Here is a 13,497-nt window from a genome sequence, read left to right as displayed (position 1 = left end):
TCCTCTGCATGTCAGCATCTCATTCCAGGTTTTTTGGATCTAGACCTTCATCCTCCTTGTCTCTCTCTCTCTTCCCCTTGCATTTGTTTTTCTTTCCTATCTCCTTCTTTCTGTGTTCTTGTTCCTTCTCTCTTATGTGTGAATTGTGTGCTTGGGTTTTGCCTCTTGTGTGTTTCTGTAGTCTGTGCTGTTTCCAGGTTTTTTGTGGTGGAGAGGAGTTCATGCTGTTTAGGTCTGTTTGGCAGTACCTGGAAGTTGCCTAATCCTTTTTCCTGTTCAAGGGTTTTTGGGAGGCCTTGTGCCTTATCTAATTCCAGGTTTTAAGGACAGAGGGTGTCATGCGTTGTGCAGATTGTAAAGCCCCATGAGACAAATGTATGAAACTGGGCTATATAAATAAAATCTGACTTAAGTGATATTTCCCAGTTTTACACCCAAACTTCTCAAAAGCTGCAGAAGCTGTTCTGCTGTAGAGTGAGGAAGAGGAGTCCAGCTTAAGAAAACTAAGTGAATAAACAGATGTGGCAGATGTTCAAAGTCTTACTTCCTTACCAAAGAAGGCATTTAAAAGCTTCTGCACTTGGATGTTGCTGCCAACTGTTCTGTACACTCCTTCTTGTGTCACTCCTAGAGAGAAGAGAAGAGTGAGGAAAAAAGAAAAAAAAAAGGGGGAGATTAATTCTGGACAAATACAGAGGAGTGGACATGTACCACATGCTTCTCTTCAGAGCCTGTATGAGTCAGAATTAAGATACAGATGTTCCTTCCTGATTATGAACACTTTATTTAACTGGTTCATTTGAGAGTGAACAATGCTCCTTGCTTAGATTATGAGTCAAATTACATCCTTACTGCCCGAGTAGTTAATTCCATTCTTGAAGGATTAATCAACCCACTAGAGAGACGTATTGTTGTAGCAGATTTATAAAGGTTACATCTGCCTCTAGGGCTGAGATATTGAATTTCGAGCATGCACAGAGACCTTGCAGGAAAAAAAAGAAATAATAATCGAAAGTTCTTAAAAAAACAGATAAACATTAAGGGGCTTCAAAGATTAAGCAAGGGATGACCACGTGATGAATAATATTCTGCGCAATCTGAAAAAGATTACTAAAACTGTAATGCAAGACATTTTTACCTCTGAGAGCAGATTGCCAGAGTGGCATCAAAAAATGCACCTGTGACTCAAGTACGCCCCCTGAAGGGCAAGTAGGCAAACTAACAGTACTACAGACAGCTGGGATAACCCTTTACCTTTTGTTTCAACATAGCTGATGCACTTCTGCACAAACTTGAATCCAGTTTCATTCAGTTCCACTGTGGAAGTAAAACAATATGTTGTTCAAACATGAATACAGAAGCAGTCACTGACAGAAGATGTAAAGTAAGGCATCATCATGTCTGTTGATGTCAACACAGGAACTTCAGACTGACTTACTTTCAGCTTGCTTGTGAATTGGGGAATGATAGATCTGAAATGAAAAATAAAATGTAAAGGAAAGTGCAGACTGTGGAGAATATGGAAAAAAAAATCTACCACATCATAATTAATGAAAATGTCTTTCTTAAAAATGAAAAGGAGAGGAAAACTGCTTGATGATGGTACAAGGGCACAAAGATTTTAAATCCATGAAAATGACAATAATAATCGACAGAAAAAAAAGATAACAGAACTCGTCTTTTTAGGCAGTGAAAAACACAAAAGATTCCTGAATCAAAGACCAGCAAACTTAAAAAATAACTTTCAATCTGGCAAAGCTTCAGTATTAAAAACAGTATGAGGCACAGTCAGCACTAACACACACCCAGAACATCTTACTCAGTCAGTTGTGGTAGATTTTATATCAAACTGTTGTCTAATTCTTTCTCTAAAATAACTCACTGCCTTCACCACTAATGGATGTTCAGAGGCCAGGCCCAGCTACAGAGGAGTTGGACACAGCAAACACGTGTCCAAGGACGCTTCAGCAGGGAGAGTGTTTGTTGTTGTGAACAGCTGAAGTGCAAATCATCATGGTCACACCTACTTGTTGATTTAGAACTGAGAAGACAAATGCTAAATTACCTTTCATATCTGTCAGTTTATAAGAGTTTATTCTCAGTTTTGCTTTGGGAGGTAATTATTTCAACTTTCAGAAACGTTAAATGAAATAAGGAGCTCTGTTTCAGTATTTTTACATGATGCCAAGTGACTGGATTTTAAAAAATAGAATCAAAGGGTACCATACTTCAGGACTGACAAATCTGATCTCTGGATGCAAAAATAATGAAGGTACAGTCAGATAAACTACTGACAGTTAAAACAGGATTTTTATATATGGTATAAATGTGTTTTTATTTCAGTGTCCAAAAAGAAAACTGCCAAATGCCCTACTGCTTAGGAGACTCTGGTGAGGCACATGCAAGAGTTTTCCTTTTCATTCTACATTTTGACCCCAAATAATTTTAAAAAGTGTTAATGGAAAGTTCACAAAACGAGGCATTGAAGTAAGCTTAGCTCCAAAACCTCTGAAATCATGGTCAATATGTCTACTAGGGCTGAAGGTAACAATTATTTTCATTATCAAATCATTTGCAGATAATTTCCATGAATAATTAATAAGTTGTACGTTTTAGAGTATTATAATAACACTGTGCATTAAATGAAAACCATCATGCTTTAAGAGCAAAGATGTGAAACTTGCCAAAAGATGGTACAATATGAGGAAGTTTCAAAACATGCAGGATGTTCAGAAAGAGCTACAGCTTTCAGAGACTATGCACAGACATACTCACTACAAGGTCTGAATATGGACCAGTAGAGTCCTTATGGCAGCACTGAAGGGTAGGAGTTGTGCTGCACCTCACACTTCTACTATTCAAAAAGCTAAAGGGTATTCAAAGAGCTGATAGGAAGAAATTATTTAACAAAAGAACAATCACAGAGTTTACCCTGGTCCACACTGACAGCTCAGAAACTGCTGGCCTAGCAGCAGTACAGGGCAGTGGATCATGGCCTGAGGATATTCAGCCACAATGGGTGCAAAAGCCATTATGAAATTTTCATAATAAACAGAAGTTATGGGGGAAGTAGCACAGGAAAAGGGCACTGAAAAGTGTGCCTTCTGCTATTTTCACAGTGGTGGTTAATTAGTTCTGTCTACAGCTCACACAACATCCACCCCATCTGCAGCAAGGTTTGGCAGATCAGCCCCAGCTGGCACTTTCTACAAGGAGTTCTCCAGAAACAGCTAAACAAGGTTTTAAGACCAAAAACAATGTGAATTCAGCTCTGCTGTCAAGACAACCCAGGTGCCAACATCTAGCTGCACAATGAACCTACAGGTGAAGTCAGAGGTTTCCATCCACCAACCAAATACATTTAAACTCAGCTTTTCACAACTCCTGACATTTAATCTCATAAACATTCAATGTCTTAGGCCAGATCACTACTTTATTTTAAGAATGTGAAATGTCAGAATAATAATAGAAAAAAGATTTATTTCAGCTTTTATTTCTTTCATCACATTCCCAGTGGGTCACAGGTTTACATACACTCAGTATTTGGTAGCTTTGCCTTTAGATTGTTTAACTTGGGTAAAACGTTTGGGGATGCCTTCCACAAGCTTCTTACAATATGTTGCTGTAATTTTTGCCCATTCCAACTGACAGAAGTGGTGGAACTGAGTCAGGTTTGGAGGCCTCTTTGCTCACACACTCTTTGTCACTTCTGCTCACAAATGTTCAATTTGACTGAGATCAGGCCTTTGTGACAGTCACTCTGATACTGCGACTTTGTTGTCCTTAAGCCATTTTGCCATAGTGTTGTCCCATGGTTTTTATACTTATATAATACTGTTTTTAACAGATGAACGTGGTCCCTTCAGGTGTTTGGAAATTGCTTGCAAGAATGAACCAGACACACAATTTTTCTTCAGAGGTCTTGGCCGATTTCTTTTGATTCTCCCATGATGTCAAACAAAGAGGTACTGAGTTTGAAGGCAGACCTTAAAATGCATCCACAGGTGCACCTCCTATTGACTCAAATGATGTCAACTAGGCTATCAGAAGCTTCTGGAATTTTCCAAGCTGTTTAAAGGCACAGTCAACTGTGTGTATAAAAACATCTGCCCCACTGGAATGGTGATATAGTGAATTACATGTAAAATAATCTATCTGTAAAGAACCGCTGGAAAAAGTACTTGTGTCATGCATAAAGTAAATGTCCTAACTGACTTGCCAAAATGATAGTTTAACATATGAGGAGTGATAAAGTGTTTTTATGACCTCAGCCTATTTTTCACACAATAAAATAACAAGGCTATAATGAGATAACTCATGCCTCATGCATCCTGCAGTGCTTAACAGATGTCAAATAAGAGCTGTCACTTGTATTACATAACTGGTTAAAGAAAAATAGCACAGGTATAACACTGTTCCCCTAAAACAAATAAAAATACAATTTAATTATCCTAAGTGAGATGAAATCTGGAAATCAAATCAACTCACAGGCTCTTTTCCATCCATGGCCTCGATCCACAACTTTCTGTCTTCATCTGAAAGAGCCTGGAAAGTGACGGGTCCGTTTCTATGGAAACAGCAAGAAAAAGACAAAAGGTTCCAATGAAATTAATCAGTCACAAGATGTACTGCTAAAGTTTACAACCATTGTGAACATTCAGCTTTGTAAAGCTCTTACATGCCAAGGATCACAAAAATGTGTCGACCAAATCAAGGTACACAAAATATCTTGAACACTGCAAGAAGCAGGACTTAAAGCCTCTTTGAAGTGGCTGTTTAACTCCTGTGTGGTCATGATGGAAGTAGCACATACAGTAAAGATAAATTAGACAAGTGTGAGGTGATGATGAAAATCCATTGTTGCAATCTGTCTGTTGGAGAAGCAACAAAATGATTTCACAGCTTTTCGGCTATTGAATCAATTATTAACTAAAACAACCGTGCTATGGGTTTAAAGCTCTTTCTGCCAACAACATTTATAAATAACTTTTCTATCAACATTGACAGTAAAATAGATGACCCTGATATCTACAGAAGGCATTGATAAAGGATCTGTCCATGTTAGCGATTAGTGATAGTGTGTATGATTTGTGTCGATGCTCCAGCGTGATGAAACACTCAAACAGGGATTCACCATTGTGCAAACCTGGATGATGGCGGTTTTAGCAAAGAAACATCAGGGATAATAAGAGCACAGGTTGTTCACTGCTTCTAAGGTCAAAGTTCATGGTCTAGCAGTAGGAGCATTTCCGGGACATACATTACCTTAAAACACCTTTAAATGACAACGTGATCTTTTACACTATACAGCACTGCCACCTTGAGTTTATCAACTGCTGAATGCATAAATCAAGCAGCTTTGAAAAATTTAAAACACCCCATAGACACTCAAAGTATCTCTACAGGTTTCTAGAACTGACTTGCACAGAGCAACTTACTGTATGGCTCAAGTATCTATTAGAATGCATTTAGTACTGAATGGCCTGCTTATAAAAATATGAGCTTGCTGTGTTCCTTCCTCTGAAGGAAGAAGAGTTTGCCATCTGTTTCTAGCACTCGCCCATTGTTTGGGCTACAGTCCATGTAGCCCTCACACTCTGTCCTTGGAAGCCACCTGTTCACCTCGCTGCTGGAACATGTTTATCCCACAGGGCTTTCGTGTAGCTTCATCTCTCAGTTGTGTTTGTGCTAACCTCTCATTTGTTTCCACGTCAAAGCAAAAGCGTTTGTCTATGGACTCTGTCTTCCGGCGGATGCAGGATTTCAGTGTCAACTGTGTAGGGCCCTGCAGGCAAACAAAGTTGGAAAATGGTCAAGATGTGTGATGAAGATGACAACAGTAAAGAAAGCATCCGCGGACATAAACTGGATAAAGATACTGTGGATAAAAGTACATATACAGACAAGTGACAAATTAAAGAAAAACCAACATAAAGAGTTTTAGCAAGATGCTGGGCCATGATATGCCATCAGAACAGCTTCAGTGCACCTTGGAATTCACTCTACAAGTCTCTGAACTCTACTGGAGGGATGAACACCATTCCTCCTAAAGATGTTCCCTCATTTGGTGTTTTCATGGTGGTGGTGGAGACACTGCAACACACTGGTCCAAAATCTCCCATAGGTGTTCAGCTGGGTTGAAATCTGGTGACTGTGGAGGCCACAACATATATTTCAAACCATTTTCATGCTGATAAATACCATTCAGTGACTCCATGTGCCCGATGGACAGGGGCACTGTCACCCTGGAAGAATCCACTGCCATCAGAATAGAAATGTTTCATCATATGATAGAGGTGATCACTCAAACCAACTTTGTATTGACCCTTCCCTCTCAAATGGACCCATCTGCATTTGTCAATTCTCCACTCGTTTATTCAGGTTTGTCCTTTAATTTGTCACCTGTCTGGACAGCTGTGGCTATATAATGGATAAGCAGCAACAGTGACATGTTTATCACCTGTTTAGTTGTGGGCCTCTGTTCGCAAGGTACCATGAAGAGCTGTCTCCCTTTCTTGTGATACTTGCAGTAATATTTGACCCACGTCATGCCCAAAGCCCCTGATGGAAGGGGAAAAAAACAACAACACAAAAACAAAAATGACATTAGCACTTTGCGGTTGTATGCTTCCATCGACCAAAATGTAATCAGGTCATCCTTGAGTCCAAGTGGACACTTGTGGCAAATCTGAAGAAATTCCCTCAAGGTGCACATTTTGTGTTGACAAGAACCATATGGACAGATGGACAACCCAAGAACACAACACCTCTGTGCCACAGCTATCGCAGGCATGGAGGTATAAGAACAGGCCAGGCTTTTTCAAAGAGAATTAAAGCAACAGCCTGTACACACACACACACACACACACACCATTCTTCTGTGTAAACATCTACTACACTTACACTTCTCCTGACAGTAAAGATAACCCTCCATTGGAGGAGAACTGTGTATTTTACAGATCTGGGATGGGTGCTTCATTCGTTTCATCAGCTCTTCCATCTCCTCGCGAGTGCTCTCGTAGCTATTTCTTATCTGCAGACCAAACCGGAAAGCACATCCTATTAAATTACATTAAATCTCACTAATGGCATCATCTGTTCCCAGTATCACCACTTACGTTCTGCAAGCTGAGCTGTAGTTGCTGCTTATAAGGCATGAAGTCCTGAGTCATCTCCACAGTCAGGTTGTTGAGTGTTAAAATGCTGTGAAGGAAGGCCAGGACCTGTCCAGCCAAAGCATGAATTAAGAATTGCTAAATAAGAATTATGAATTATGCCATATCCATAAAAACTGGGTGAATGACTACAGGAATTTTCATTTGTTAATCAAGCTTTTTTCCCCAAAGTGTACTGTATATTTCCTCGACATCCTTTTATGTGACAGCAAAGAGGAAGAGTGGGAAATCACAGCCTGCCCTCACCGGCTCCACCGCATCAAACTTCTTCCTGTCCTGCACTTGATGAATCTGGTACACATACTCCACTGAAGATTCATAGAAGTTCATTCGCTCTTTGTCTAAGAGTTCATCTGCCTATAGCGGGGAAAAAGAATTAAACAGCAGTATTTAGATGCTCTCAGTTGTACATTTCACTACACAAATTGTGCAAACTATTTGCTTTACTTCAACTGACCTCCTGAAGTTGACTCTCTTTCTTCTTGGCAGAGAGATTCAGGTGTTTGTCTAGCTGGGAGTAATATTTTTCACTCTCTTTCTCAAACTTCTTTTTTGTTTCCTGCAGGACAGATGTGTAATTTGGGGAGATGAGAGTTCTGGGTGATTATATCATATACAGTAGCCTACAGAAAACATATACTGACAGGGAAATTCTGCAGCTAAAAACTTTTCAGAGCTCAGAGTGATACAGTGACAAAACGTGAATAAAACTGAGTGTTCCAGTCAAAAACCAATAACTCCACAGAGATGAACAGACAATCAGGCTACCAGTAAAGACCACACAGGACAAGAGAAGCCAGGACTGCAAGATTTTCCATGTGAACACATTTTAATTCACATTTTTCCACTGTATTTGTTAACACATGTAATGAATGTACTTTGTTGGCAGCTAAGAACTTTATCCTTTTTGATGCTTTGTCAATGTGCTGGCACTTTTTCCATATGTGGGATTTATCAAACTAGCAAATAATGAATGTGGGGGGAAAAAAAAGGAAATATTATTTGATTTTAGAAAAATATGCATCCACTTATTGAGTCAGATGTAACACCTGAACACTTGCAATTAGAAAGTACATGAGAACTAGTTCACAGCTGAGCAGACAAGTCTAAAGTTAATGGTTCAACAGCTGAAATAGTTACCAAAAAGTACTGGATAAAAGATAAAAAGCTTATGGGAACCGAATGGCTAAAATGTCCAGCTGTTGCCCAAACCAACAGTGAAAATAGTTCAATAACATCTTCTTTCAAATGAACACATTTGAACATCTGGACAGGTGGTGCTGATAAATGGGTATTTAATCTTACAGGACACAATACTTTCTTCTTTTGTAAACCCTGATTTTCTTAACCAGTGCATTATTCTGTTGAAATGAATAGTTGTTGTTTTTAAAGTGGGCAACATAATACTTCACTTAAAATTCTGAGTAAGTTGCCCATTGTTTTGTTACTGGAACAATCAAAAGTCATTTACATGTGCTTTAAATTGGAACTTTTTTTTAAAGCTTTACAGCTAAATAAAATAATGTTGGTGCACATGGGATCAACTTAGAAAAAACAAACTGCTCTGAACTGCAAAACCGTGCAACTTTCTATAAAACTACTTTACATTAGATGCCTTGTCAAAGTAGAAAGAGAATATATGCCTATAACTGGTGTTATATGGATTCAAGTTTCACACACATGTATTGATTATTAGAATTGGGGAAGCAGGTTTTATACTATCCTGTGTGGTACATGTAATAATAGTCTGATTTTAAACAGTGCTGAGTAAAAACACTTACTTTTACTGCTCCTATTTGCTCCTTCCTAAACTTCTCCAGTGGCCTGATGAGCAGATCGGAGGCGTTCTGAACCTGGACAGGTAAATGTGGAGTAACCGTTAAATGCTGCACAAAGCAAACACTGCACAAGCACATACTGTCTTGCTATATGTTCAATGGTCTTTAACACAGTATGTTTGCAGATTAATATGATTATTTGTGGGGATCAAACATGCTGCAAAGTGTGAACACGAAAATGCATTTGTCATAACTGGTCCCAGCAGAACATTTCAAGCGCATGATGCAAGACGCTTCCAGTTTTAACTTTAGGTCTGTATCCAGAAAACCCAGTCTAACAGGACGTGCTTCTCCTGCTGGCATGCCACGATTGCTGTGTCAGTGTAAGGCCAGAGGATGAACAAGGTTAGATTGTGTCTGAGTTTATCTGGATTAGAAAGAGAGGACAGATGTAAGGAGTAACCATATAAATTCTGAAAATGGAGCAAACTGCACCAAAGAAAATGAATATTTTGTGTAATGTACCGTATAAAAAAAAAAGGTGTGAAATAAGAGCAGCAAACATGATAAATACACCAACAAGTAGGCAATATGAAACAAAAAGGGAACAAGTGAACCAAGAGGGGAACTGACAGAAACATAATTTACAACATTCCTTCCAGCAGTTCAACATTTGCACAAACAACTTCGAAGTGTGTGGAAAAAATTTTTTTTGTTGATTTTGCATTATAACACAAACTGAAAGTTAAAACGTGTTTTCATTTTTGGCTGCCATCCTTATCAGAATGAGCCAAAAACTTATTAACTTGAGAACAGACACATCTTGTACATTGCAGACTAACCCTCTCTGGAGGATAAGGTAATATGGTTTCTAATACAGTATGTCATGAGGGTTCAAATAGGATGCAGGAGTCAGCGTGGAGGAAGCTGATAACCCACCAGCATCATCCTGTCATGTTCCACTTCCTGCAGGAGTCCAGCAAACTCCTTGAACGACTCAGCTGGGGATGGAGACAACAAAGTTGATAATGATGACCAGAATAAAGACTTGACACATTCTTATTCTTAACTAGCTGACACAGGAAACACATTTGGAAAGATTAAAAAAGTTACACAACGTGAAGAAGAAGTAGGGCTGTGTGGTGGTGGGAGGGAGGGAGGGGGGCACAGGGAGAGGGAGAAGAGACCATGGACATTAACATGTTCCAGATGAAGTAAGGGCCACACTTGTAGACCATATTGTCAATCATGGCCACACAATGGCCGAGACTGGTTGTTGTTGTTCTCCCAACATTCCCAACGTCCTGTCTAGGAGGTGTTTCCTGTGGTTACATTTCTAATGTTATGTCTTTTCCTTTATGCTATGTGTTGCTGTAATACAGTTACTCTTCTGTATCTTAATGACAGTAAAAACTGTAAATGTGAATCTGTGATACTTTGAAACGTTGAAACTGACACATATAGAACTGCAGCCTTGTGTATTTTGAATCACTGTCATCAAAACCTGAGCCACAGTTTACATATAAAAAACTTCCAGAGTACACTGTTGTACTGACGACATGACTAAACATTCCACCATAATGATGGCACAAGGACTCGTCATTCTGATGCACTGACATGTCCACTGACATAAGTATTTACTTAAGTATTTATTTAAACTAAGCATTCTGGGCAAGTGATGCTGTTTGGCAGGTTTTTTCCATTGTGTGACGCGGTTTGTACAAACTGTGTGGAGAAATGCTCTTACTGTTTCAAAAATATCAAGGATGATTCAAGAAAAGTACCAAAGTGACCGAGAAAAACTCTAAGCTCTAGGGCAGAAGTTTCTGATTTTCCAGACCACTGTTTCCTGATTCCTCACGTTCAAGTTGTGACAAATTATCAATCAGCTGCCAAAAATGTTCCTCTACACTGAGCCCAAGCAGGAGACATCTGTTTGTAACAGCTAAGTGTCACACAAAAGACTTCAACTTTATAATAACAACTTCTAAAAGTCTAACTCTAAAAGTCAGCTCATCATTATGACTTTGCTCAGTACATGTAAAGTGTGTGTTTACAGTGTCTGTATTATCTTACCAATGTTAATCTCATCATCCGTCAGAGAGTCTCCGATGAAGTCGAACTGGAACCCACTGAGAGTCTGGGAAAACTTCTGCACCGCCAAAGAATAGCCTGTAAAAACAAAACAAAACAAAAACAAGATTTAGTCCTTTACAAACATGTGACTGGAGCTCCAAATGCCTCTGTCACAACTACAGTTAAATGAAATTATTACCAATGATTAAAACTCTTGTGAAGTTCAGTCCAGTGCAAGATCATTAAAACTGTGTATTTATCTTTTTTCCAAGTAGGAAAGTCTAAAATATGAAAGATATCCTTGGCAGGATTCAGCGGCTCAGCGGCAGCCAGTGTGTGGCTGATGTAATATATTACCCCTGCTACGCCTGGCTTGTATTATCAAAACCAAGCAGTCTGGCAGATCAATACTGGAGAGTATTTTGCCTGAAGAACTTGGCTAATTCACATAGCATCATATTTTAAATCCCTTTACCCCCTAATGGAACAATTTTAAATCTTTCAATCCTTACACATGTTTTCCATCAACCAGTTGTGTTTTATGCTTGTTCATTTTGTTTTGGATCCTTAGTTTGACTGTGCTTTTTATTGTAAACTCATAAGTACATGAGCAACAGGTCCAGATGGACTGAGAACATTTTTTATTAAATATCCTGTGGTGCTGTTTACCCCAGCAACAAGCACTCGTGACCTCTAGCTATTATCTGAATTGAATATAGGACCCGGCACAACTACAGTACCTACAATGACAGTTTCTGTTTTCGAGGTGAAAAGGATTATATCTTGGCGAGTTAAACAAAACGAACAGTGTTCCCCTCATGGTGCCACACTGACCCAGATATACACATCTACTGTACTGTATGCTGCCACTGGCTCTGGGCCCTGCCATGAGTGGGACAACCACTGTCACAAAGAGGAGAGGTGGAAACACCACACATGAACAGACACAGTTCCTGTAAAAGGAGGCAGTTGTTGTGCCGTCTGAACACAAACTCAGCTGGCCATCCTGCACATCTGCATCAGATCCATGGCCTTTGGAAGCAGCCTGTTTGTGCTTCTCCCAGGGGGGGTGCACTAGCACCTCCCTGAACGTGCCTCTCCCACCCACATTGATCCTGTAGGCCCCTAAAAAAGGCCCCACTGATGTTCATGACACTGAATTTACACACAATGTACAAACCAAACTAGTACTGATGTCACAACGAGCTCTTACCCTTGATTGCAGTGATCACACTGTTGCCATCTTTTATCAGCTCTTTCAGAAATTTGCTGGTCTTCTCCAGCTCCAGTTCATAACACTTGAGAGTCTCTCTGAAGTCCGGACTGTCCAGATAGCAGTCAGTAAACTCCAGAGGAGGATGTCCCATCTTCGGTACAACTGGATTTTAGACAATAGAAACACTGAAATTGGTTTTGTTTTAGTGAGCCACGCAGCCTACGCTCGTCTATCGCACGCTGGTCATTGCTGCTCAGTTCAGCTCCGTACTATCATCCGTTCAGAGCAACCATGGTGTCCGTGGGAGCCTGGGGTAGTCGCTGGCCAGATACGAAGAAAACTCAACAATGAGGAGACAGTTCGAACTTTGTTCCCTCTTTTCTCCGTCTGACTGACCGTTTATCGTCTAATTAAACTCTGTCTTCTTGCCACTTTTTCCTTGTTGTGGTGTCGCGGTTAGAAAGCGACTAAAATCCCTTTGGACGCGTCCCATTCCGAAACGTTTCACACTCTCACCAAATCTCCTTCTGTCATTTACTTCGGTTTGAAGTCACTTGTTTATTTGCAAAGTAAAACAGTACGCTATTAAAGGACTGAATGGTAAATTGGTAAAAGCGTTCTTTTCCTGGCTGAAATATTATTCATATTCTTAAGTCACAAATCATTGAAAAGGGCACAACTAAAGCTGAATTAGACGTGACCAACAGGATATGAACGCCCTCCTTTCCACACCCAGGAGGTTCTTAAAGGGGCCGCTGCACCGTTTGAATTGTATTGACAGTGCTGCTATGAGATAGATAGATAGATAGATAGATAGATAGATAGATAGATAGATAGATAGATAGATAGATAGATAGATAGATAGATGCCACAGCAGCTGGTTAAGTTCCAGTGGAGAAACACTAATGGATAGATATTTCTAATATTTTCAAGGCTCAGTCAAGCTGCAGTTCTCTTGTATGATAAATCTGAATGATCACAGAAAGGTAAAACATTTTAGTTAATTTTCAGTCGTAATAGAAATCTCATGAGTTACTGGATCTTTTATCTTTGGGTCCTTGGAAAGAAATTAAATAAAACAAGGGCGGAGGGATACTTTTGGTCAAACTATTCACAAGTAAAATACAGGTTATGCAACCACTGATGGCTAGCTGCAAGCAAACATTGTATTGTTTTAAGGGGTCAAAAGCCAGGACATTTAGCCTAAAGGTCAGAGAAGCACAAAATGAAATAAATCTAGGAAATGTCACCA

At 39.6% G+C, this 13,497-nt stretch overlaps 1 protein-coding gene across 1 annotated transcript in view; it reads right to left on the bottom strand.

Annotated features, from left to right (window-relative positions):
- Positions 1–12,950, bottom strand: part of ophn1 (oligophrenin 1) — a 22,673-nt gene extending 9,723 nt beyond the window's left edge. The window contains exons 1-14 of the mRNA XM_020599010.1: positions 12,243–12,950; positions 11,030–11,125; positions 9,893–9,954; positions 8,957–9,028; positions 7,633–7,734; positions 7,422–7,532; positions 7,119–7,223; positions 6,904–7,033; positions 6,461–6,561; positions 5,694–5,785; positions 4,489–4,567; positions 1,439–1,472; positions 1,255–1,317; positions 553–627 (exon numbers count right to left, since the gene is read on the bottom strand). Coding sequence (XP_020454666.1) covers positions 553–627; positions 1,255–1,317; positions 1,439–1,472; positions 4,489–4,567; positions 5,694–5,785; positions 6,461–6,561; positions 6,904–7,033; positions 7,119–7,223; positions 7,422–7,532; positions 7,633–7,734; positions 8,957–9,028; positions 9,893–9,954; positions 11,030–11,125; positions 12,243–12,396 — 1,276 coding nt within the window. The 5' untranslated portion in view covers positions 12,397–12,950. The remainder of the gene's footprint in view (positions 1–552; positions 628–1,254; positions 1,318–1,438; positions 1,473–4,488; positions 4,568–5,693; positions 5,786–6,460; positions 6,562–6,903; positions 7,034–7,118; positions 7,224–7,421; positions 7,533–7,632; positions 7,735–8,956; positions 9,029–9,892; positions 9,955–11,029; positions 11,126–12,242) is intronic.
- Positions 12,951–13,497: the final 547 nt, after the last annotated feature.

Source organism: Monopterus albus, unplaced genomic scaffold (assembly GCF_001952655.1).
Source record: "Monopterus albus unplaced genomic scaffold, M_albus_1.0 scaffold39.1, whole genome shotgun sequence".
Taxonomy (NCBI): domain Eukaryota; kingdom Metazoa; phylum Chordata; class Actinopteri; order Synbranchiformes; family Synbranchidae; genus Monopterus; species Monopterus albus.
Note: the sequence above shows the minus strand (reverse complement) of the source record. Positions and strands in the feature narration are given on the sequence as shown.